Below are 27456 nucleotides of genomic sequence, written 5' to 3' on the forward strand. Positions count from 1 at the left end.
TTGTAAGCTCATAACTTATAACTACAACAATATTGATCAGCTGTCTGTAAAAGTCAGTCGTGATAAAAGATTGTTCAACTCCATGGTTGAACACTTTCTTGACCCATTAGAGAAAAATAATGTATGAAACTGAACAAAGATGGGTGTGATTAGTGTAAACACACTCATCAGAACTACTACTCGTACTAAGAATGGAACTTAATTTCCTAAAACTTCACAACTATTAATGAAAACATTTGTTGCACTAATCAAACAGGAGTAGAGGGAGTAGGGCATCTGATTCATACAGGATAATCTCTGTTTTCCAGGTATAATCAATACTTGACTATCACTATCTCAAACCAGGATTGATGAGGGAAAGATAAACTGTAGTCCCATGGTATTCGTCTCAGGATCCAAAAGGCAGCATCAACCATGCGTGTCCTGAGGGTGTTATGGTATTCATGTCATACTTCGTGTTGTGAATTCATCTTCAATACTAAGTATAATATGCTTTAGTAGACAAGCTTTTTCTTTGGCTGTTTGTGTCAGCAGATTAATTCAACAAATAAAACATTAAAGACTATTCCTATTTGGACTTGGTATTTCTAGACTGAAATACCACTGTTTCAACATCGAGCACTATAACTGCAGGGCTGCCAACTCTCACCGTTAAGCGTGAGACTCACGCATTTTGGTCCTTTCTCACTCTAAAACTTTATTTCATTTGCATTCATTTCTATTGATCTCACTCATTTTGATTCCTAAATTATAGCATTGGCCTATGGGAGTCTCACTCTCAACTAGTTTCCAGTGTTGGCAGCCCTGTAACTGCAGTGGTTGGGAAAGAAAGGTGGTCTCTATTTTTTTTACAGTAGGTTTTGTCTCTGCATATTCTCACCATTTCCAAACGGTTGTTTCTGCTTTTACAGTCAACACACCTGTAACTGAGGAGGTATGAAATATTCCTACCACATCAACAATCCATCGACAAGTGACTATAAAAGAGTAGACTCTATACAATTAACTATAAGTCTCTGTCACGCCTTTGGTCCAAGGCATTAAACAAGAACAAGAAAGAGTGAAATTTGGATAGGGCTATTTGAAGCTGGCTGCATTCGGTATAAGACTGACTACCAGTATATGTAATTATGGCATGCAAAGGTCAAACTGAAAAACAAAAACAAAAACAATGGATTAAAAAAAATTGAAGATCATTTTGATATGATGAAAAAATGGGGGAAATATCCTTATTATGCCTGTTGAGTGCATGGCATGTAATACAACATGGAATTCATCACTGCAGCCCCACGTACAGGGAATCATGTCTTTCCATTCCCCACCCCCATCTGCTCGCTGCATTTTTTGTTTGCAGTCATCTTGAGAGAGAAGCATAGCTCACAAAACTGCCCTCTGTCATCATGCAGCTCACGTTTCCTATTTCCTATTTGCACCAGCATGCAAACACAGAGGCAGCAGCGTAATCACGGGCAGATCACTACTTGTGATATTTTAGGACTCCAGGCTGGTTGACGGGCGGGGGAGAGAAAGGGAACTTTGGAGGAAACACAAGCCTACACCCCCGTCAGCTGAAAGAGTGTTGTTAATTCAATCTAGCTCTTCCCTACTCTGAAATGATTGTGGTTAGGACTGACTAGTTGTTTAGGTTAAATACTGTATCTAAACATGGGCTTAATGAAATCCATGCCACTGCTCTGGGATCTCTTAAAGGTCAGCATTTTGTCTCCTTGCTGCACTCCACATATCACATTCCTAACAGAGAAAGGAGGGTTCATCGCAACACTTCAAAATGTCACAACATTTCAAAAACGTCACACTGGACTAGTTAACCTTAAATTGCTCAACCCTTGCAATCATCCATAAAAATAAATCACACTGCATGAGAGGGACAAAGTGCTGATCATGAACAGATTAATCACAAGATTACTCAATATTAGTTGAACAAAGATATGATATCACTTTCAACCTCAATGTGTGATACTTGTGATATGGAAAGTCCTTAACACAAAACAACACAACGTCTGTTGAGAATGAGAAGGGCGTTAAGTGGTCTTGAACACTATGGGTTTTGTGGCAACTTAACGCCCTTATCATTCTCAACCGACGACAAGAACCTCCTAATCCCGAGATGAAAGAAGCTGCAAAACATCTCAGGAGCAAGGTAACATGTAACAGATTGAGCCGGAAACGTAGTCCTTTAATCATCACTACTCTTTTTGCTTTGAAATCCAGGGTATTTTTAAGCTTTAAAAAAAAGAGAAAAAATACATACATTCCTAAATCTTGATTACAAATCTGAATCACTCCTAAACAATCTCTTTTCTACAACATGGGTCAGAGAGAAGATGCTGAAAGCCTTGGAGAAAAGAGAGCCATGAAAGAGAGAAGATTAAAAGAGAGAAAGAAACCAGGAAGTTTTTAGAGAATGCAGTGGAAGAGAGTGGTAAAGCAGGACACTGAAGATGGGTAGGCATAGAATGACAGCATTACGATTGATCTCGGGGTAGTCAGACTAAATCATTTTTGTAAACGGAGAAAGCAGGTAGGGATGCATGACACAAATATGGCTGAATCATCTTGTAAACCAGTGTGGGTACATTTTCAGGCCTGATATTCTCATGTCTCGAGGGTTCTATGAATCTAGCAGGAACATGGAAAAGAAGACATTCACATTAATATGGCAATCTAACATCGCTTCAGACGCAAAACACAGAGTGATGCTACATGTTTTTATGGTGATCTAACAGGTATTTCCTAATTTTGATGACCAGTCTTGAATAGAAAGAGGCTTAATGCTGTTTGAAAATGGTACTTTCTCATTTCATAACCACAAAAGAATGTTTAATTCTAACAAAATTCTGGATAGATGCCAGACTGAATATGCACTTGAAATGAGTATTACTTTGAACCAAGTTGAACAAACTACAGTGACTTGTCTTCTACAATTGTAGTGGTATGTTTCACAAGCAATTAGAGCAATTCAAAACTTGATCACTGAGATACAAATCTTTAAGATACAATACAAACAATAATCATTGTTCACTATGGCAACTTCTATAAACACACAAATTGGCAAGTTATTCTGAAAGAACTTTAAAAAAGTAAAATGCAAAAGTCTGTAATGAAGACTCGATAATAAGTAATTCCTAGAACATTTTCCTACTCAATGCTGCTCCTACTAAGATGTTAATCCGTTGAAGACCAGCACCGAGTATACTCAGGCAGGTGTCTGTGGGAAATGTGTGTTATAGCAAAATCAGACTGTCCATAACAGCTTAAAGGGACAATGTCTCTTCAACTTGTCAATGAACTAGGCTTTACACAGTATGTTAAAGTTTTGTCACTTTTCATATTGCTTTATTTCTTCTTCTTTTTCTCTCATGCCTATTTTCCTTTATTTTCTTTATTTTACTTCCTTCAATGTGCATAGAGACATTAATCAATAAGAAGGTTCTCTTGTAATTTGCATTAATATGTTTCATGGTTATCATCATTTCTTCTCTGTGGTAACAAATTGTCTATACAAAATACTCATTAAAGGGACACCCTTAAGAAGTGCTGACATGTTCCAAGAAAGAGCCTAAACTCCAGTGGGCAGGAAGATATAGATAGCTGGCATTCTTCTTTGGTGGGATGTGCAGTTCATGACAGATGAAAGCAAAACAGCCACAGATCTGAGTAATTGGTTCGGTGGTATTCCATTCCCTTCCTGATTACATGTGGCAGAAGGAATTTCTCAAAATTTAGGTCACTCATTTGAGACCACTGCAATGCATTCGTTCAATAGTCCCTCTCTTAGGGGGAGCATAATGGCTAGATCACAGAGTAGAAACTGGTCACCGTACACACACACAATGAAACATATGAAAGGTCATGATAAAGTTGCTCTCATTGCTGAACTCTTGAATCTGATTGAATACTCAGATAAGAGTGGGCGGAATAAATATATCCATGTCTTTGCATCTCTTTTATGTTTAGAGTCGCTCACTATGTATGCTTGAGGAAAATCTTGCCACAGGAAAACAAACACAATCATCTGTACATATATGCTGCCTGATATTTTCTCCTTGAAATTCAAGATCAATGCCCCTTGGTAAGATGTGTTCTGGTAAGACTGTGTTCTGGTAAGACTGTGTTCTGGTAAGACTGTGTTCTGGTAAGACTGTGTTCTGGTAAGACTGTGTTCTGGTAAGACTGTGTTCTGGTAAGACTGTGTTCTGGTAAGACTGTGTTCTGGTAAGACTGTGTTCTGGTAAGACTGTGTTCTGGTAAGACTGTGTTCTGGTAAGACTGTGTTCTGGTAAGACTGTGTTCTGGTAAGACTGTGTTCTGGTAAGACTGTGTTCTGGTAAGACTGTGTTCTGGTAAGACTGTGTTCTGGTAAGACTGTGTTCTGGTAAGACTGTGTTCTGGTAAGACTGTGTTCTGGTAACACTGTGTTCTGGTAAGACTGTGTTCTGGTAAGACTGTGTTCTGGTAAGACTGTGTTCTGGTAAGACTGTGTTCTGGTAAGACTGTGTTCTGGTAAGACTGTGTTCTGGTAAGACTGTGTTCTGGTAAGACTGTGTTCTGGTAAGACTGTGTTCACCGCACTGCAGTAAATGCACTACATTATGGAACTGCTATTACCAATATACCATTAGTTATCTTCTCTCTTTCAGCAAGTAAAGCTGATGCAGAATAAATCCCCTCAATCACTTGTATGACCTCCATCAATACAGAACTGTTGTCAATGGCTACATAGAGCTGCATGTCTAGAGGGTACACACTGAGGTGTGAAGTACATTTACGACCCAATACTGTATACAGAGCTTTCATTTCAACACCCTTTCACTTCCAGACAAATTTGACACTTACTCCCGGAAATGAATGTCTGCTCATTTACGACACGTCTCACATTCTCAAGTTCATTCTCCATTAATTCTGCTGCCATTGCTTTGTCTTCTCTTACAGATGCATGATAAAATGAAGTCAAGACTTTGAGAATTTCAGTAAACAGGCAATACTATCAAAGCATTTCAGTCATTTCTTCCTCAAAACTGAATTGTGCCACTGTGTTTATGTAAGATGTGTTGCCATGCATTGTTGCCATTCATTGTGGTTATACAAAACAGAACACAAAATATTGCTTGGGTGCAGGTAAAAGCACGTTTAGCTGAAACTGATCACATCCTCTCTCCAAGAATCTTGACTTTCAATACAGCAGAAACTGGTCACAGATCAACCAATGGAAGAATGCTGATGGCAAGAGTGAACTCGAGCAATTTTACTGGAGCATGTAGTCAACTGGGATGCCTCCACTTTACAATGTGTTCACTATATTTTGACATAGGTGCATACCCATTCATTTACATTCTAATCTTGACCACTGACCCCCAGAACTGACCTATAATTCTCTCTTAACAAAGGAAATATATTAAAATTCATTTCATTTACCCCATAAAACAATATTGTACTGGAATGGAAAACTACAACTCAAACCTTATATCAGTAACTGTACACACATTCTAATAATTAACATATAAAGATAAAAGTGTATCATGAATTTATATGTGTGGATGTGTTTCTATATGTTTGAAACCAATCACTTATTTCCATCCTTCTCATTACATACTCTTACCACTGAATACTCCAAGGTAAAATGAAAGCTGGTTTGATTAGTGCTATTTACCTCTTCCTTGGTTTTTCTCAACTTTACATCAAGACCCCCTTAATTTCACTTTACTTTTTATTGCTCTAACTTATTTATTTATTAATTTTTTCAGATATTATTCTTTGACTGAGAAGGGCAAATTCTCACATTCCAGCAAGCTATGCTATTCAAAATGGTCTTGAGACTGAACGTTTCAACTTGAAACAAGAGATGTGAATATGCGGATACAACAAGAAGTCATCAGACAACACTCTTGGGTCTTATGAATTATGGTCTTACGCATACAGCAGTTGTCAACAGATAAATATCAGATAATATACTCACCCTTAGTTGAGGCCTACATACAAGGAGGGAGGTGCACGGCGTTTGGAGGGCAAATAACGACAACGCTTGGTCCTTGTTTACCACATCTTCCCCATTGATCTGTGTTGCACAGAGAGAGACAATTTTAACAATGTTGCACACAAGGCATCAAGAAAAAAAATTGAAAAGAGTTTCGATAGTAAGCTATAATTTAATCTTTAAAGGTTTCCATGGCAGTACGACATTTACCTTGTAGTAGTAGAGGGCTACACTGTATACCACGTAATGTAAATCAAGATGTGTTCACAGCATGAAATTTTTGCCGATTGGAGCCAACGGCCTTTTTCATGGCATGAAATTTTCAAGAATTGCCACTGGCATTCAATGCATATAGTGTAGACAATAACTTTTGTGTGCATGTAAATTTCGTGAATCTTGGCTCTCATGAAATTTGCAAACTTAAAATGCACGCAAATATTTCTGGTTTTATAGTATTCTTTCTTGGATATGTGTCTGGCCCTACTCAGCATTTTGGTAAGCATGTTCATTCTCTTGAAAATGGTGAGAAAAGGCTTACAGAAATACCAAGAGTGGGTAGACCCTTTTCAGGGCCACACACATACCCAAGAAAGAAGACGTGGTATATAGTTAAACCTTTCTTATAAGACTAAGCTACAATTTTATGGCTATTTATACAGTCAACTCCGCTTAACTGGGATGACTAATAGGAGTTAGAACTTGGTGCCAGATAGGCAACTTCCCTCATTAATGGGGGCCAAAAACTTAGTCATTGGTATACTACACAATATAGAAATACACCAGCCTAAATATATCACACCATAATTTTTGTCACAAGCAGAGTCTATGTACATCTACGCATTATCAGGTTAATTTTTTTTTTCATTTTCATCTTGAAGTTACATTTTACACTGCATCCAACTTGACATGGACACACACATGTTATGTGTTCACATGGGTTTAACAGAAGCCTATTATTTTTGTCTTTTTATTCATTACCAATTATGAGAAGAATAACTTTTCTATTTCATATGATTAAGAGACTTATTCAAATGCCATATATAACAGCACAAAAGAGCTCAAGCAACACAAAGTTACCTGTAGGATCTGATCTCCTTCTTTTAACCTCCCGTCTTCCTCTGCTATGCTATTTGGATCAATCTGGGAGTAGAGCAGAACAAAAAATAATGGTGAACATGATGGTGACATAATGACATGCACAATATACTGTATACAGTGAATATTTCGTGAGGTTTTTATCTTTCACGAATTTCGTGATTTGGATGCTATTCGCGAATTTGAAATCACACGAAAATATCAACTCTGTTACCAACATGAATGTAATGTGCATGCATATGTGTACTTCTCTATTCAGTACTGTACTACACAATCACGAATTTAACCACTTGCAAAATTGTCCGGAATTTACAGTTATTTTTATTTTGACAACAAAAACTAAAATGACATTTCAACCTTCAGTCCTATACTCATTTGGAATAATATTTGAACACTGTTCTCTGTGTTTTTCGTGCTTGACAGATATAAGACATCTTTTGAGTTTGCACAACTTAGGACATGAACACAAATTAATCATGGATCAAGACACAGAAAGTTTAGACAATATAATTCCTGATAAATTATAAATTCTTTCAGGTGAAACAAATGCTTGCTACTTAACATTACTAGCTGAAGATATGGCTGCAAAATGTCATTTTCAGCCAAAGTTCAGTGACCTTTGACCTTGACGACTTTTGTCACAAGTCTAATCAGCAAATTCATCTCATGTGCTGATGTCTCAAAAATCCATTTTCCTCTTTCTTTTTTGTAAAATCATGTGAACCAAAATACCCAATGGGGTCCTGAGAGCCTGAGATAGAAAGAAGGACAAACAATGCACAAACATAGTCTAGTGCACTCACAAGTCAAGAGATTTTGTGCACTCTACCATGCATGTTTACTGGTAAAGATGAAGTCACATGTACTTTTCCCCCCTTGCCTCATGTAAATTTTCTTTCATCTCCTTTCTTGTAGAAGAGAAACTGATTTGGACAAGGGTCCCAGAGCCTAATGCACTTTGGCATTACCACTTGATGTCGCCATGTCCTCAGGAGAAGGTCTCAGGCAGACCCCCTCTCCACCCCCCCCCCACCCCACCCCCATGGGCTAATGTGGGAGGGAGTCTCCAGCAGACAAGGCCCGCCCTGTGTTGCATTCTGTCAAATTGGCCAGAAATGTTATTGACAGTCCAGGAATCCATTGCTTGCAGCCAATTGGGCTGGAACCTGTATATTATGCTATTTTTTTTTCTTATTGGAGTTTTCCAGATTCTCCCTCTCTCTTTCCCTCCATTTTGGCTCAATCTAAAAAAGAAGACAGAAAAAAAAAAATGTACGAGAGCATCACTCCTGATGCCTGGTATTTTCTGCCTCAAAAGCATTTTTGAACTGCCTATTGCAAAAAGCTCAGTAGCAAAATTATTCCATTCTCACTATAAAACCCATGGATTGAACTCAAAAAGGTTTTGAAGAATACCTACGAATAAAAAAAAAAGAAAGATATTGGGGCAAAAGAAGAGAGAGGAAAGTAAGTGAGAGAGAATAGGGAGAATGTGATGGCAAATAAGTCTCTTGTATTTTCTTGTCCGCGTATTTATTTTTCTGTGGCATTGCAGCCCCTCACTAATTATACATTCCGTCTGAGACTAGGTGTGCTAGATACCTGGGGCAAATTTACCACTCTGACCTCGTCACAAGCTTGTGATTGATTCAAAAAGATAGATTGGAGAGGCAATAAATGGAGACATTCCGATGGTCGCCCATCTCCAAACACATGTCTGATGCCTCACCCCGGACAGTCCCCGCTCTCCCCGCATTTCCTTTCTTGTTTCAAGTTTGCTGCTTTATCATTCGCCTCCCAGCCTTTGCAGATGCAATTTCCTAGATGTCTTTTTGGCTTGGAGCAAGTAGTTGTTTTTCGGTTGATCCCTAGACTGGGTCGTTTCAACTTTCATTCCTACAAACTGTTCACATTTTTTAGCAGGAGTGGGGGGGGGGGGGTGATAGTCTCTCTCTCTCTCTCTCTCTCTCTCTCTCACATACACACACACAAACACACACATGCACACACAATGTGTAACTGAAGACAGGGCCTGAAGTAATGCTCCTCTCCTTCTCCAAATGGATGAAAATTCAAAACAAGTAAAAATCTTAGAAACACCTGGGCAAGTTTGACACAGTTTTCCCCTGACTTGCATGAGCTGTACATCTGAGTTTGATATCCTTCCTGAATGCTGGCATTATAACACTTATATTTCCTGGGTTCCAAGTGACTCAACATAAAAAATAAAGACCACACAAAAACTGAGCAAGAAAAAAAAATGGCGCTAAAACTGTTTTAACCACAGACAGTTTTATTTTTCTCTCTATTTACTTTTCAGGAGTGAATATGCCACTATTAAAGAGATAAAACAAAATCAGTTGTCACTGTAGATCTGAGTGGGATGAATGGGTGGTGAACTGACAGACAGACTGACAGACAGACAGACAACCTGAACATTATACTTCCGATAACCTTTCCAAATGATAACAGCTTTCATTGTATCTGTGGCTATATCTAAACAGCTTCTCTTGTAACCCAAATGTCACCTTGATGCGGCTTTATTCTTCTTCACTGCCACCTTTTGTGGCCCAAGTTTACTGCCATATTGGCCTGCTCTCTAGTTAGTACAAAAAAAAGAAGAAATGGGTGGAAAAAACTTTTTGTCAGACATGCCATGTGTATAGCCAGGGACAGTAATTCATGCCACGACAGATCTGCATTTGAGAGATATTGATCTGGAAAAAGAGACTGCTTGTTAAGCCACAAGTCTCTAGAGGATTTCCCTGGCATCCTCTTTGCACACGCAGGCCCGAAAACAATTATGAAGCAAACGGCCACGTATCTCTCGCGCGGGGACCAATTAGGAATCAAGTGGTGAACAGTGGAGGCAAACTTCCACTGCTCCTGGTATTGGTTACATCTTTTTTCTCCCCCTACATCCATCCTTTCCATTTCTCCACTATGAAGGGAAACAAAAACAAAAACAGACACTGGAACATAAAGAAGAATTGGCCTCTGTAGGTACTTTGACGTGAGTGTGACTAGGTCTTGTTGTCATGTTTCGGTGTCCGTGACAGATTGACTAAAGCTCTGTGGATTGATGGGATAGGAATGGAGTTCCTTGCAATGTGTTGGCTTGGATGACAGCAATTTGAGAGATTGGCATTTGCTCTGCAAAGCACTCTCATTACGCGTCAGATAATTATCTGCAAACGAGTATGGAAATCTGCCAGGAACAAATCCAAGTAGATAACACATTTCACATGTCATATTTATTTTTTTGCTTAAAATACTGGGAATTTTTTTCCATTCATTGCTTGCAGTCATGTTCCAATTGAGAATTTCCCTTTTCAACTGCTGCAGGCTACCTCTGTGAAAGTTATTTGTAATGATATACGGTTAAAACATACTGTGGTAGATATGAATTTGATAGCATCCAAATTTTGCACATCAAATGCACATGGATCACACAAAGTGTCTGGCTAAACATGATGTAGATCATGACTCCAGTCAGTTCTCTGAAAATCAGAATTAGTTGGACACACTGCGTTGCGAGTCAAGTTCTTGAAATTGTGTGCAGTCTGGCACTGTGTGCTACTTAATTAATTCAAGACCTAACATGATTTACACGGGTGCGTGCAGGCGTGCGTGCATGCGTTAAGCATAGTTCGAAGATACAATATCAAACTATTGCTGAGTGTAACACAACAGTCTAAATTTGCATAGAAATCAAATCTCACATAAGCCACGGTCACACTGGCAAAAAATCGCAAAGGCTCAGATTGCAAAGTCTTCGTGATCTTTGGCCGTCAACCCACACTGGCAGCCAAACTTTTCGATCTTTAAGATCTCAAAGTTTGCGTCACTGCTGAGCATGCCCAAGTTCAGTATTCCCTAAATCCTCATGTTGTCATACACTAAAATGGAGAGTCATGTGACTAAAAAACAACAAATAACAACAAAAATCAAAAAAAAAAAATTGTCAATGGTAAATATAGAATGTGCTGTTACTGTAAAACTCAAAATTTTATGCGTGCATGAAAGTTTCATGAATTTCGCGAGGAGCCCAGATTTGTGAAAGTAAAATGCATGAGAAAGTTTCATGTTTCATGTGAATGTTTCTGGTTTTACTGTACATTGAAGAAAACAAAACAACAAGCAGATCTTTAAAATTTACATATTCATACACTTGGTACAGAGATTGAATTTGGGCTTGTTATTTCCTAGTATTTGGGAAGACACAAAGCAATTTCCCATTAGACTTTTATGATGTGAAAACCCCCCTTTTTTCTGCCACATTAAATTTCTCTTTACAGAGATAGCAATGAGCAACACAGACAGGAGCTAAGCAAATGAATTATGGAATAGCTAGAACATTCTCAATGCTGGATTGTTGACTTGTAATAATATGCAAAGACACTATATATCACGAAGGAACTGTTCATTCTAATGTCTACCATTATTCTGAAAAAAAAAGAGAGAAAAACACCCATCCTAAGTTTTGCTAAACAAGAGCAGTGGCCCAGTAAGGTGGTCATCTGTGAATAATTCAATCATCAAACAGGTCAGCACGTCGGCCTCCATCTTCCCACCAATCACAGCCGCCCGTTTCCTCGAATACCCGTCTGTAATGGGCTTCAGGTGACAAGTTGAAATGCGCTTGATTGCATTACAGCCACATTGGCCCATGCTGCAATACACCTCACCTGGCAACTCTGAGTCTTTTCCACCCTTTCCCCTCCTATTTCGCACTCCTTTCACCAAAAACAGAAAAAAAAAATCTTTTTTTCTACGCATAATTGCTTGCACTTCCAATGTTGCGGATAAAATGAAATTACCCTCCCAGTTCAATAAATTAGCATCTTTGATGTAGCTGAGGCAGATGGTGTTTGCTATGGAGCTACACTGGGGACATATGGGAACAACGCTCGGCTCACTGAATGCAGAAGGCTAACAATCTTACAGTTTATGGCTAACTGGCACATAAAAATGTTAATGTGTCTATGGAATATTAATGAATAACACATTCCCCATAGAGAATGGTCTCAGAATGTTGTGTGTGTGTGTGTTTTTTGTTTTTTTTTACAACGATTTCTCTTGTATTTTTTAAAGCCATCAAATTAGAATAAATGAATTTGGATATCTGGCCCATGATGTGACAAGTCAAATAGCTGTCCTCAGTAATACAAACCTGCAATCATGCAGAAAATAAATGTGAAATCGTAGCAAACACTCTGTCTTCTTCTATTTACAGTGTCCACTGTGGGATACTAGTAGTCTTTTCTTAAACCTTTATCATTGATAATCAGTTCAACGAGCTTTCTCAATCGCCATGTCAAAGTTGACAATTTTACATTTTGACCATATTACATCCAGTACTAGAGTTACAGCTGAATTGTGAGATTCATGAGTATGGTCTCACACTTTAACTTTCATACAATCTCCCTCAATTTCATACTGATAATTCTCTTTTTAATGACTATTTCATATCAAAGCTGACACAAATTGTGACTTTCGAAAAAGAAAAGGAAGGAAGTTAATAGCAAGTATTGTGCAGATTGCTATGCTACCACAGGAAAATAATTACTTGGTGCTCCAATTTTCATTTAGAGAAATAGAATTAGAGTTCATGTTCTCAAAGGAAGGAAATAGTTGAGATTGTATATAAAAACCACAGAGAGCTGAAGAAAATCTCACTGTATGGATTTATACTTTGTCTCGATACATTTGATTAGTTTAGTCCACCCCCTCCCCTCCCCTCCCCTCCCCCCCCCCCCCAAAAAAAAAATGGGCATCACTTGATCTACTGCTGATATGAAACCATTTCACCATCTTTTTTACTTCCTCAAAATTCTCTGGAATCCAGTGATGACTGACTTGATTAGACTTGAAATCCCTTTTCCCCAGAGCATTTATTTGAATAATTCTATGAGGAGAAACATGAAAATGATTAAAAATCATAAAACTACTGACATGTCCATCCCCAGATGTACCCTGATCAATAGAATGTAATTCTCTTTATAAGTGTTTGCGCTCCACTCATCATTTCACCTCTTGTCTGGAATTAACTTCAAATCCATTTGTGTTTGCTGCTCCCATTTGTGTTTTTTTGCTCCTATATAAAGTTCACTGGGACTAATTTCAAATGGGTATGCACAAAAATTAACCTGACACAGAAAGTTCACCACCTACAAACAGGGCCACGCATCAATCATGGCCTTATTGAAGTACACAGGCTGTGTAAATAGAGAAAGCAATACTAGTCTGGTGAGACCAAATTCACCCGTCTACGCTGCTCTCACCTGTTAGCAATATTAGATACAATACTTACCTCTGCAATCAGCAAGGGGTTTAGCTGGCTTTGAAAACAAGTGTGATGACGATAAGAACTCAACACAGTTTAATTACAGATTGGTTCTTCATGAAAAACAGGTAAATTTCAGTGGCTCACAATTTGGTGACCCAAAAATGGACTTCCTGATGTTAAAGATAATCAGCTAACCTGACAAGTCTTCATTGCAACTAATTTTCAATGCCAAATCTTTCTTCACAGTCAATCCATCACCAGATAATTGTACAAGATGCTCCTATGCATTCTAGAGAAAGACAGAGTGCATACCTCAAAGCTAGTGGGAGAAGTTTGAAAACATCGAACAACAAACTTATAAGTCAATTAAAAAAAAAGAAGTTATTACAGAAAAGAGATGAAGAAGCAGAAAACTGGAATAGGAAGAGATCCAGATCTAGACAGTGAGGAAACCAAACTAAGTAAACAACATAATAATGTCAATACCGCAACACCAAGGAAGTTGATGAATGACATGAATTTCAGGATGATTTGTAAGCAAATTCAAAATACAATTCTGCCCTTTTGGCTTAAGTTCACAAGATATCTCCAATAGTAAGGCAAAGATCATAAGCCTACATTGTACTAGTCAACTATGCAAGCAATATAGAAAATTCACACTAAACTACTATTAAATGGATCACAGATGTTTAATTGTGAGCTCAGTAATGGTATGCTGCCCTCTAGAGATGGAGGTCATGCAGTTGGTAAAACAGAGCTCACCAAACCAGTGGCTACTGGCAAGTGGAACCTTCACTAATGTAGGGCCTACACTTTTACCTGGTTTTGTGCTAAACTGACAACCAGTCTAAGAGATTGACTGTCTTTAAAATCTTGAATAAAAACAAGCAAAACAGTAGAGGTTACATAAAAAATGGCAGAGCATAGCAAAGTTGTTGAATACCATGTAAACTGGAAGGAGGTAATTATATATGATCCCCTCACAATTTTCTGTGACTTGCAGTGTCACTAATTTCCATTTTCATGATAAAAATCCTATATTTCAACACCAACATATTGCAGAGTGTTTATAACCTCACACTGACAGTTTTCTTGAGTGGTGGGGGTGTACATTTGAATAGATTATCATCATTATATTTCATACAGCACAAACCGAAGGAAAAAGTTGTGACATACACCATCAGCTTCTTTATCTAGCTTTGAGATGTGGTTGCTAAGATAATAATACTACACGTAACTACAACTTATATCACAGCTCCTTTAAATAAAACTGTGAAGTCATTAGAAATCTCTAACTCTCTTTTTCCAAGTCTTAGAATGATGAAAATTTCTCTGTTCTTTTGGGTTGATTTCCATCAATGCACAAGAGTCAACTTATGGAAGATAATTACACATGGAAGATAGTTACACATTAACACTTACAGACTCTGCAACCCCACACTTCACATTTTGCTCTTAATCAAACTGGTTTCCTTCTAAATGATGTTCTTTCTTGCTGACATCAATACCCCTTGAAGGAGGAGTGTACTGATTCCCTCATTATATGACTTCTTATTTCCCTGGTCAAGACTCATATCAATCAATAATTCATATCATCTTAAAGAGTGCGATGCAATAAGCTGCCCCTCTATCTCGGCCCATACCATCTAACAGGTGTTTTTACTTCCTCCCTGACCCAGCAACTCAACAACGGTCTTCCTCTCTCTACTTCTAAGTCCCATTTATCCATTCTTGCTTATTAATCCGCAAACATCAGATGCATTGTTTGCCTGTTTTTGTTTGTTTGTGTGTTTTGTATTTGATGATTCTCTTCAGAACCCCCATACAGTCATAGAAATTAGCACTGAACTAGCAGCATCTTTACGTATGGGAACTTCTTTGAATTTTACTGTTGATTTCCCAATTACGCTCCAAAAACAGTACTTCTATAGGTAGGTTGTACCAAGTAAGCAAAAATGAGGGCATACTTCGTCGGTGTTTTCACGAACCGACGCTATTTCGATTTTGGTCAAAATTTTCAAAATCGAGATATTGGTACCAAATGAAAGTGCTTTCAAAACTCTACCAAATCCCCAAATTTTAGATCACAAAATTAATTAGTCTTAATTTTATCAAAGAAAGAAAAAAACGACGGTACTCGAAATATCGAGAAATTGAGAAAAAGGGGTTTCACGAACCGACGCAGGAAAGATACGCCGGTTCGTGAAACCCGAATTGCTAGGGTGAAGAGCAATGCGGGTTTTACGAACCGTCGCAGTTGCATTATTTTGAGCTTTGTTCAACTTACTGGCCTAGAATTAGGTTTTGGCCCTAATCCAGATCTCAGAGTGAGAATCAAACCTTCTGAAAGATGAATGACGACCTAAGCCAGCCCACTGTCCACGAGTGAAGTGAATGGTAAGCTATAATCCTATCAAAATCATGCTCAAAATAACAGTTTCAGTTGGACTACCATAACCATTAATTGCGGTAGAGTGTAGTCCCATGTATTCAATCGCGTGATGCTTATGAAGCCTAGTCTGTAAACGCCATCCAATTTCAAATTAGATCCCAAATCATATTATTTATAGTTTCTTTTCAACTTATGTCGTTACTTCTGAGACTACTGAGTACTGTAGTCGTAACGTCTGTGTGCAAGACATGCAAGATGTCAAAGTCTCGAAGACACTCATGGCTATGCCTTGACTTGAGTTGAAAATGAAATCATGAGATTGACTAAGTAGGCCTACTAAACTAAACAAAAAGTAAAAAGTCTAAAAGTATAACTCAAAGGAAGAGTAAAAAATAAAGTTAGACATGTTAGACTTTAACTTTCAAGTTTAACTATTAAGTCTAAGTTAAGACTTTACTTGTAATACCAGTTACTAAAACTAAGATCAGCTGAAGTCTAAGACCAAGTCAAATTAACACAGAGTCTATAGTCTAGCTCTAGATCTACATCTAGACTAGTGGTAATAGTAGGTAGAGTCCACCCATTTTTCCCCCCAATTTTTACTGGTCCATTCCTGAAAAACTTACTGGTCAGTGTCCAACAGTGATTTTTCCTGGTCAGGGACCGTCGGACCAGTGCCAGTGTGCAGCGTTGGTGTAGATGTCATCTATGACAGTATGTGGTCTAGTGATACACCGTGTACTACCTAAACACTACGAGTAGTTTACAGGTTAGGTGGCTTTCCTGTACAGTGCAGTGTTAGTATACTTGTGAATTCAGCCCTAGTACCGTACTGTGTGTAGATATGTGACATTATGTCTAACGTTAGTTCGAGTGGAGTACCTTTGAAGCACAGCGGTGGGGCTTTTTTTCCCTAAAACTTGTGAATGCGGCCCAACCAAATGGCGTTTACATATTTACGCGTGATTGATAGTGATACAGTAGCGCTGTCGATTTCCACAGCAGCCATACATAATCTTTTGTCCTTTCTTCTTTCCTTTTTTCCCTTTGTTCTTTCACCCTTTTTATTCTTGGAATCGAAGGACTTCTAAGAAATGTCCCTCGACTGATTTAACCAGGACTCTTGAGTCCTGGTAAACCTAACCTAACCGAGCAACCGTTAACGTTTGTTAGGCCTAACATAACAGTAACACTGACTTAGCCCTGTATTGACTTTGTCTTTGGCCGACTTACTGAGATGGCGAGTCTAACTCTTTAACGTTAGTCTAAACGTAGTCGCTAGATCTGTCAGTGTCAGTGTCACCGGTTATTGTATAATGGTGCCATCTCTAACGTACGTTAACAAGTTGATGTTAGTTATCTATGTCAACTTACTGATTCAGTAATAGTGGTACTGTCATCCTGTTGGATATCGCCGCAATATCATCCGTGACGTGTTAATTTCGTGTCACAAAGACAAAAGTTGCCAAGATCTAATAGTATTAGATGTCTAGATCTAGATGTAGTCTAGATCTATAATATAAATTCTGTGTGCCACTGGTAACTTAAAAGTGAAAGGTCTAGACTTCACTTAGTCTATAATTAGACCAGACATTCATGAGGCAAAGGCCTATTTAGTAGATCTATTCTTATTCTATTTTAACGTCAATTCCTACTAACTCGCCACGTGTTATTCCTAAGGCCAAGGACTTCCGGGTTAGTGATATTTTTTTTTTCATAAATACCGAACAGCAGACGTGTTTCATTTGCATTCTTGCACAGACTTCATGAAAATATGTGCAGTATCAAAGAAATATGATGCACATGACAATGCCAGTGTTTTATAGGTGAATGGTTAATACCTTTAAAAGCTGAATGATAATGTAGAGTCTAGGTCTAATTAAGATGTTACAGTCTCTGATAAGAAACAGGTTTGATTGTCATAGACTGTTTCCCAAATGCAGGTACATGTAGTTATATTCAGCTATTTCAATGCAATGCTGTGTTTACAAATACATGTAGATTTATATTCATGTGAATGATAATTCAATTTCTACATGAGACTTACTAAGTGCTAAACATAATATCTTGCATCAGTAAAATGTGTAAATGACGAGACAATTTGAATATGCATCAAATACGAACAGCAGCATTTTTTGACATTCTTTGATCCTGCATAGGCCTACCATTTTGTTTTATGTTTAATATAAATAGAGCAAAATAATCTCAACTTCAGTTTTGTTGGCTGATTTTTTTTTTCTTCTCAAAATTAAAGTTGTATCTTGTCCCATGATGTTTGATTTTAATCAAAAGTTCTTAATTTCTTTCTTTTCTTTCAGATGACTGGTGCCATGTAGTAGCGAAGAACTGGACTGTCTCAGAAAAGAAAAGGAAAAGTACAGGGTCGTGTACATCACCAACGGATGTGAATACAATGGTAATGTAGAGTCTAGGTCTAATTAAGATGTTAAAGTCTCTGATAATAAACAAGTTTGATTGTCGTAGACTGTTTCCCAAATGCAGTTAGTAATATTCAGCTTTTTCAAAGCAATGCCTTGTTTACAAGGACATGTAGATTTATTCATGTGAATAATAATTTAAATTCTACATGAGACTTACTAAGTGCTAGACATAATGTGCTGTTCGCGCTGAATTTGTTTTTGCAATTTCGGCTTCTCATACGTAGGCTAGTGTTAGCGCATCAAACATAGCGATGATTGTGTGTTAAATGTATGCGCGCGCGCGTATAGTAGTGTGATTTTCGGCCTTCCATAATGGGCTAGAAAGATGGCGCACGAACCGACGGTTTGCTCGTTCGTGAGTCTAGCCAAAATGCAGAAAATGTGAAAGATTATCTCACGATAGTCACAGAATTCCGGGTGGAAGTTCTTCCTCTGATGGTTCTGCGTAAGTTTACAATTATTACGTTGTTCACAGTTCTTGATAAAAGAGAATCTCAATGCTTTTTGCGTGTCCGGATATCATGAACGGTCTAGCGTAAGTGACGCTAGTGTAGGTTATGTACGGTGCATATTGATATAGCGTAGGATTGACAGCTTCGCATTGTGCATTGTACGTTGCGTGTAGAGTTACTGTAGTTGTAGCGTCGTAGATTCGCATTGGCTCTTTGTGTTATCACTTGGCCGTGAGCTGATATGATGTGTAGTCTGTAGAGCAGTATTCAGAACTCGGTTTATATGGTGGTAATACATTCAGAATTAATTCACAACTTTTGTAAAGATAGAGTTTGATTCATACAGTTGAGCAACTCAGTTTGTTGAGTAAGATTTCCAGGTGAAGATTTAAAAGTAGATACGAGGTTGGATTCGATATCGGTAACGATGAAGATTAACCGCTAGTGATAATTTTGCTGTGTGGACAGTTCCAGTTTAAATAATGCCTTGAGATGTCAGTATAAAAAGACTGTCTTTTGTGTTTTGAGATACAGTGTACGTGCTTTACGTATTCATTCATAAATATGTGGTTTGATGTCTATGGTAGCGTACAGGCTGAAATATTGTCACATATTTATGTGATATGAAGTGTACGTTATTAAGGCATCTTAAGCAGCTCTAGCTTAAGAGAAAGTACGATTTACCTTGCGTAAATGTATGAAGGCAAGCGTAGTGCCACACATGTAGGCATATAATGTGTGATGTAAGTTATTTTGCACTTTCCATACAATTAATCCTTTGCAACTTACTGTATTATTTCACAGCTTGGGACAGGATCGCAACGGAATGCGTCCAGAAGGGTTAAGCTTCTAGGCTTGGAAGATCACAAGTCTGTAAGTTTGGTATAGGGTCTTTACATGTATATTACAGCCTTTAAACAATATTTTTCTTGTTGATATTGCAACAGAAAATGGATATTGCAACAGTGTACAAGGTGTATAATTAACATTGCTATAGTGTAACAGTGGATGGATAATTACATTCCAAAGCTGCCATTTCATGATGTGTAGTGAATGCATGCATGGATACAAAATGTGTAGGCCCTATGTATAATGATGCAGTACAAGACAGTGTACTATTGTTTGTTCAGAAGAAGCAAACCTTTTTGTGTGTTAATGGAGCATTATATCCATATACATCCGATTGATTGTGATTCAAAGAAATGTATGTTTGATATATTCATACAGTGTATCATTCATTGTTTAATTTGCAGTTTTACCGTTCGTTCATCACAAACATGCGCACACGCACTTGGGCTTGCGCATGCACAGCAAGAAGGAGAATTCAATAAAGACAAGAGTGCAACGTTCGACTCGACTGTCTGCAATTTTATTCTTGTTGTGCATTGTGTGTACGGCGGTTAGCTGACTGGATAGGATCTAGTGCTACCGGTACCTAGAAATCTGAGGCCAGCATAGTAAAAAGACTTTCTTCGGGCCGAGAAAAGGACTTTATCTTTAGGCGAAGTAAAGGACTGAATCGTCAGGCAGAGTGAAGAGATTTCACATCGCTTACTGTACGCAAGGATTCATCATGTCGACAAAAACAGAACCTCGACAACAAGGAACGGAGTCACCGCAAATGCCGTCGCTGTCCACGCAGGGTGACAGAGGTGAGACGGGGAGCGTGTCTTCGAGACCGTCTAATGCAAGTAGACATTCGTCAGTGGCCTCTGAGGCTTTATTAGCTCGTGCAAAGGCAGAGGCAAGTAGAGTAAGATTAGAATTTGCTCGAAAGGAAGCGAATCTTACACAGCAAAGGGCTGCTCAGGAAGCAAATTTTGCAAAGCAAAGGGCTGCTCAGGAAGCAGATCTTGCAAAACAAAGGGCTGCTCAGGAAGCAGATCTTGCAAAACAAAGGGCTGCTCAGGAAGCAGATCTTGCAAAGCAAAGGGCTGCTCAGGATGCAGAACGTGTAGTGTTAGAGGCAGAAAGAGATGCTGCTGTAGCAGCAGTGCAGGTTTCTGTCCTCGAAGCAGGCTTAAACGAATGCGAAGAGTCTGTAAAAGGTGTTGAATTGAATCTTATGCAAAAAGATGTCAATGAACGTGTGGAGGATCATTTGTCCTCACTTGATGTAGATGGTAAGATTCCAGTTGATGGAAATCACATCAACCAGGGGAGTTCAATTCCCTCCCCTAAGTTTGTAAAAGAAAATCAGGAAGGTCAAGTACAAACAAAACTTGGTGTACCTCCTGAAGATGGTGTGTATTCATCCCAGTATGTTGGGATGTCCAAGTGTAACAATGAGACAAAGAGTGTTAATCGTAGGGAAGGCACTGCTATCCCACCTAACTTAGACACTGTAAACGTAGTTTCTGACATAAGTAATGTATTGCTTAAGAAGGAATTGGTGTTAAGTGGCTTGGTTACATTCAATGACCGTGCATTCAGTTACAGATCCTGGAAAGCTACGCTCGGACGCGTTATCACAGAGCTCCAGCTGACACAATCCCAAGAGATGGGTTTGATCATGAAGTGGTTGGGTAAGGAATCTTCCCAACTGGTCTCTGCCATTCATGACATTCATGTTGACCGACCGAATGTTGGTGTGAGTAGAATGTGGGAGCTCCTTGACAGGAAGTATGGCTCCCCAGAGGCTGTAGAACACGATCTTCAACAGAGGATTGAAGATTTCCCTAGACTTACACATAGGGAGAACGAAAAATTAGAGCAGTTTGGTCATTTGCTCCTGGAGATCGAGTATGCTAAAGAGAATGGGGATTTCCCAGGATTGCTGCATCTGGATTCTGCCAGAGGGTTGCAGGCCTTAGTGCAGAAGTTGCCCTACAATCTCCAGGAGAAGTGGGTACTGGAGGGATCCCGGTACAAGGAAAGGTACCGGGTGATTTTCCCTCCTTTCAAGGTGTTCAGCGAGTTTGTTCGCTATCACGCGAAGATTCGCAATGATCCCAGCTTTATGTTGCCTCGTGACATGAAGCATCAGGAGGTGGCGAAGAAAACGGTCAGTGTCAGGGCTACTGACGTGAAGGAGGTTCGTCCTTCGGCTTCAAAGGAGTTTTGTCCTATCCACAAGAAGCCACATTCGATCGTTGAGTGCAAGGTATTCCTTGCAAAAACGGTACCTGAGAAGAAGAATCTTCTGAAGCAGTACCAACTGTGTTTCAGGTGCTGCCTCCCGGGACATGCAGCCCGGGAGTGCAAGGCAAGGGTGAAATGCGAATCATGTGGAAGTCAACGCCACTTAACGATTCTTCATTGGGAGAATAGTAACGAATCTGCGAAGAGTACGCAGAAACCTGAAGACCCTCCCAAAGACAATCCTCGAACCAACATCACAAGTGCATGCTCTAAGATGAAGGGTTCTAAATGCATAGGAGGAAAATCCTTTGCAAAGATTGTACCAGTACTTGTGAGGTCAAAGAGGGATAAGAGTATTGTGGTCAAGACATATGCAGTCATAGATGACCAAAGCAATAAGACCATAGCCACATCTAAACTCCTAGATAAGTTTGATGTTGCCTATGATGAGATTAGCTACACATTACGCACATGCAGTGGAGAAGTGTCTGCTCACGGTAGATGTGCTGATGATTTTGTGGTGGAGGATATCCACGGCACTGTCTGTTTGGAGTTGCCAACAGTCACAGAGTGTTCATACATTCCGGATTTCAAGGATGAGATTCCTACTCCGGAGATAGTCCAGGCATATGATCATTTGAGGAGCGTTGAGATCCCACCAGTTGATCACAATTGCACAGCAACTCTGCTGATAGGCAGGGATGTGGTTGAAGCGCACCATGTGCTAGACCAAAAGATTGGGTTACCTGACTCACCATTTGCACAGAAGTTATGCCTTGGGTGGGTTATCATTGGTGATGTGTGCCTTCAAGGTGTCCACCGAAGCGCTGGACAGACAGTGAGGATTTCTCCCTTGCGCACTCAGATTTTTGCTACGGGCCGGCCTACATGCCTAGAACCCTGTCCGAACGAGGTCAGGTTGAAACACCTCTTTGACAACGAAGATGACAGTATCAGTCTGTCAATCGAGGAACAACAGTTTGTCCGTTTGATGGTAGAGAAGGTAGGCCTGAAAAATGGCAAGTGGACAGCTCCACTTCCCTTCAAAGAGCAAAGGGATCGTCTTCCCAACAATCGTTTACAAGCTTTGAAAAGAGCTCAAATCCTCCAGACAAATATGCAGAGGGATCCAATCAAGAGAGAACACATGTTGACATTCATGGAAGGGATGATTTCCCAAGGTCATACAGAGGTGGCACCACCTCTTAATACACATGAAGAGTGCTGTTACCTACCACTAGTTGGGGTTTATCATCCCAAAAAGAAAGGCAAAATCAGAGGAGTCCTCGATTCCTCAACGGAGTTCATGGGATACTCCTTGAATAAGGTTCATCATGAGATGAAAGGCTCATCGTGGCTTACCGGTCCTCAGAAGATAGCTACACGGGAAGTAGTGAATCCAGTGTCAGAATTTCCACTTGTAGATCCTGACCTAGATGAAGAGATAAAGGAAGAAGTGAACATCCAGGTCACCAAAACCAGTGTGGAACAGCAAGGACTTGTTCCAAGGTTTGAAAAGTTCTCAACCTGGAAAAGCCTAGTCAGAGCGTTTCGTTTGCTCATACACATTGCTCACTCATTCAGCTCCAGGAGTGGCAATGGTTGCCATGGCTGGCACACATGTAGCAACACAGATGTTAAATCTGTACGTCATGCAGAGGTGATGATCTTGAAGGAAGTACAGAAGCATATCTTTCATGAGGAATATGAATGTCTCAGAAAGGGAGTACCTCTACCATCTAACTCCTCAATACGGGACTTAGCACCCATTCTGAACCAAGATGGTTTGATTTGCGTTGGTGGGAGGTTGAGGAAGTCCTCACTTCCTGTGGTAGTGAAGCACCCGGTATTAATCCCCGGCAAGAGTCACATTGCCAAGCTCCTTGTGATGCACTATCACAATAACGGGCACCCTGGCAGACAGTTGACAGAAGGTTCTCTGCGTGATGCTGGGTTTTGGATTATCGGGGGCAAGAGAGTCATATCTGCCGTTATCCACCATTGTGTGATCTGCCGCAAGCTCAGAGGGAAGACTGTGCTCCAACGCATGGCTGACCTCCCTCAAGAGCGTCTGAAGATCGGACCTACCTTTTCCCAGGTTGGTGTAGATTGCTTCGGACCATGGGAAGTAGTCACCAGGAAGACCAGAGGAGGTGCTGCGAAAAGCAAGAGATGGGGAATGATATTCTCCTGCTTGACCTCCAGAGCTCTTCATATCGAAGTTCTTGAGGAACTGAGCACTTCGTCATGTATCAATGCACTGCGGCGATTCATGGCTGTGCGAGGCAAAGTGGAAACCTTTTGGTCCGATAGAGGATCAAATTTTGTGGGAGTTTTGAACGACAAGGTGTTTCGCACCTTTCTTGAGAGGAACAACACAGAGTGGAAGCTAAATCCACCCCATGCCCCACACATGGGAGGAGCCTGGGAAAGAATGGTAGGACTATTCAAGAGAATTCTCAATGGCATTCTGCTCGAGACTAGAGAGAAAAGTTTCACCCATGAGACTTTGGTCACATTCATGATGGAAGCTATGGCCATCGTGAATGCTAGACCTCTTGTTCCACTGAGTTCTGATCCAGAGGACACATCTTTCCTCTCACCTTCGGTGCTCTTGACTCAGAAACATGGGAGCATTGAAGAGGTGCTTGTCGAGAATTGCAAGCGTAACATGTACACTGCTCAGTGGAAACGCGTCCAAATCCTGGCCGACAGGTTTTGGAAACAATGGAGACTCCGCTACTTGCAAAGCCTTCAGCAGAGGCGCAAATGGACAAGTACGGAGAGGAATGTCATGAAGGGTGACATAGTCCTGTTGAGAGACAGGGAGGTCAAACGAAACCAGTGGCTTCTTGGGATCGTTGAGAGTGTTGGTTCTGGAGATGATGGTTTAGTCCGTCAAGTTGAAGTCCGTCTGCCTGCAACTGGAAAAACCTATTGTAGGCCAATCCAGGAGTTGATTTTGTTGCTTGAGGCGGAGTAAACGCCTGTTCATGGTCAGTATGAAGGCCACTTGTTGACAATTGTTCAGTTTTAGAGTTTACATTTCGCATGTGACATGTACCATAAGTTATGTGTATTTGTATTCGATCAATAGTGGATGTGCTGTGGACATCCTAGGTAACATTTTAAGTTCTGAAAGTTTTAACGTCCATCGGACGTTGGGGAGGGGAGTGTGCTGTTCGCGCTGAATTTGTTTTTGCAATTTCGGCTTCTCATACGTAGGCTAGTGTTAGCGCATCAAACATAGCGATGATTGTGTGTTAAATGTATGCGCGCGCGCGTATAGTAGTGTGATTTTCGGCCTTCCATAATGGGCTAGAAAGATGGCGCACGAACCGACGGTTTGCTCGTTCGTGAGTCTAGCCAAAATGCAGAAAATGTGAAAGATTATCTCACGATAGTCACAGAATTCCGGGTGGAAGTTCTTCCTCTGATGGTTCTGCGTAAGTTTACAATGATTACGTTGTTCACAGTTCTTGATAAAAGAGAATCTCAATGCTTTTTGCGTGTCCGGATATCATGAACGGTCTAGCGTAAGTGACGCTAGTGTAGGTTATGTACGGTGCATATTGATATAGCGTAGGATTGACAGCTTCGCATTGTGCATTGTACGTTGCGTGTAGAGTTACTGTAGTTGTAGCGTCGTAGATTCGCATTGGCTCTTTGTGTTATCACTTGGCCGTGAGCTGATATGATGTGTAGTCTGTAGAGCAGTATTCAGAACTCGGTTTATATGGTGGTAATACATTCAGAATTAATTCACAACTTTTGTAAAGATAGAGTTTGATTCATACAGTTGAGCAACTCAGTTTGTTGAGTAAGATTTCCAGGTGAAGATTTAAAAGTAGATACGAGGTTGGATTCGATATCGGTAACGATGAAGATTAACCGCTAGTGATAATTTTGCTGTGTGGACAGTTCCAGTTTAAATAATGCCTTGAGATGTCAGTATAAAAAGACTGTCTTTTGTGTTTTGAGATACAGTGTACGTGCTTTACGTATTCATTCATAAATATGTGGTTTGATGTCTATGGTAGCGTACAGGCTGAAATATTGTCACATATTTATGTGATATGAAGTGTACGTTATTAAGGCATCTTAAGCAGCTCTAGCTTAAGAGAAAGTACGATTTACCTTGCGTAAATGTATGAAGGCAAGCGTAGTGCCACACATGTAGGCATATAATGTGTGATGTAAGTTATTTTGCACTTTCCATACAATTAATCCTTTGCAACTTACTGTATTATTTCACAGCTTGGGACAGGATCGCAACGGAATGCGTCCAGAAGGGTTAAGCTTCTAGGCTTGGAAGATCACAAGTCTGTAAGTTTGGTATAGGGTCTTTACATGTATATTACAGCCTTTAAACAATATTTTTCTTGTTGATATTGCAACAGAAAATGGATATTGCAACAGTGTACAAGGTGTATAATTAACATTGCTATAGTGTAACAGTGGATGGATAATTACATTCCAAAGCTGCCATTTCATGATGTGTAGTGAATGCATGCATGGATACAAAATGTGTAGGCCCTATGTATAATGATGCAGTACAAGACAGTGTACTATTGTTTGTTCAGAAGAAGCAAACCTTTTTGTGTGTTAATGGAGCATTATATCCATATACATCCGATTGATTGTGATTCAAAGAAATGTATGTTTGATATATTCATACAGTGTATCATTCATTGTTTAATTTGCAGTTTTACCGTTCGTTCATCACAAACATGCGCACACGCACTTGGGCTTGCGCATGCACAGCAAGAAGGAGAATTCAATAAAGACAAGAGTGCAACGTTCGACTCGACTGTCTGCAATTTTATTCTTGTTGTGCATTGTGTGTACGGCGGTTAGCTGACTGGATAGGATCTAGTGCTACCGGTACCTAGAAATCTGAGGCCAGCATACATAAGATCTTGCATCATTAAAATATGTAAAAGGCGAGACAATTTGAATATGCATCAAAGACGAACAGCAGTATTTTTTTGACATTCTTTGATCCTGTATACCGTTTTGTTTTATGTTTAATATAAATAGAGCAAAATAATTTCAACTACAGTTTAGTTGGCTGATTTCTTTTTCTCAAAATGACAGTTGTATCTTGTATCATGATGTTTGATTTTAATCGAAAGTTCTTAATTTCTGTCTTTTCTTTCAGATGACTGATGCCATGCAGTAGCGAAGAGCTGGACTGTTTCATCAAGGAATGTGAATACAATGGCTTAGGAAAGAAGACAATCTACAGATAGGATAGAAGGGAGAAATTGGGATGAAGGGCGACAACATAAGGACGGTATATCTATAGTGAAATGTGATTGTAAAGTGGAAACATGAAAGGAGATCCTAAGATTGAAGGTGAAAACAATGCATTCCATTCTGTGATGTCGTAATTACAATTTTGCTACACTTTAATAACACTACAGAGAGACATTTATATCAAGGAAAGCTTCATGTGGATATGGAATGTTAGATTTTTTTAAGTGTTCATTGGTATGTATTTCATGATAATAAATCTTGAAGGTTTTGTGTGGTAATCATAACCTTGTGATAAATCTTGATAGATTTCTAAGTGCACATTGGCAATATTTAGATGATGCTGTAATCAGATTAAGTTCTATTCTCCTTTATTCTTTTATTTATTATTTTGTTGTCTTCAACCCACTTTGAATGTGTCACGTGTGATTCTTATAAACATGGGAACATGCACT

The 27456-nt window shown here is 39.5% G+C and overlaps 1 protein-coding gene across 1 annotated transcript in view; it reads right to left on the reverse strand.

The window, feature by feature from the left end:
• Positions 1 to 27456, reverse strand: part of LOC139744575 (E3 ubiquitin-protein ligase PDZRN3-like) — a 205803-nt gene that overhangs the window by 18441 nt on the left and 159906 nt on the right. The window contains 2 exon segments of the mRNA XM_071655008.1: positions 5978 to 6076; positions 7073 to 7135. Coding sequence (XP_071511109.1) covers positions 5978 to 6076; positions 7073 to 7135 — 162 coding nt within the window.

The sequence above is a fragment of the Diadema antillarum genome, unplaced genomic scaffold (assembly GCF_040938485.1).
Source record: "Diadema antillarum isolate AM-2024a unplaced genomic scaffold, OU_Dant_1.0 seq00001189_RagTag, whole genome shotgun sequence".
In the NCBI taxonomy this organism is placed as follows: domain Eukaryota; kingdom Metazoa; phylum Echinodermata; class Echinoidea; order Diadematoida; family Diadematidae; genus Diadema; species Diadema antillarum.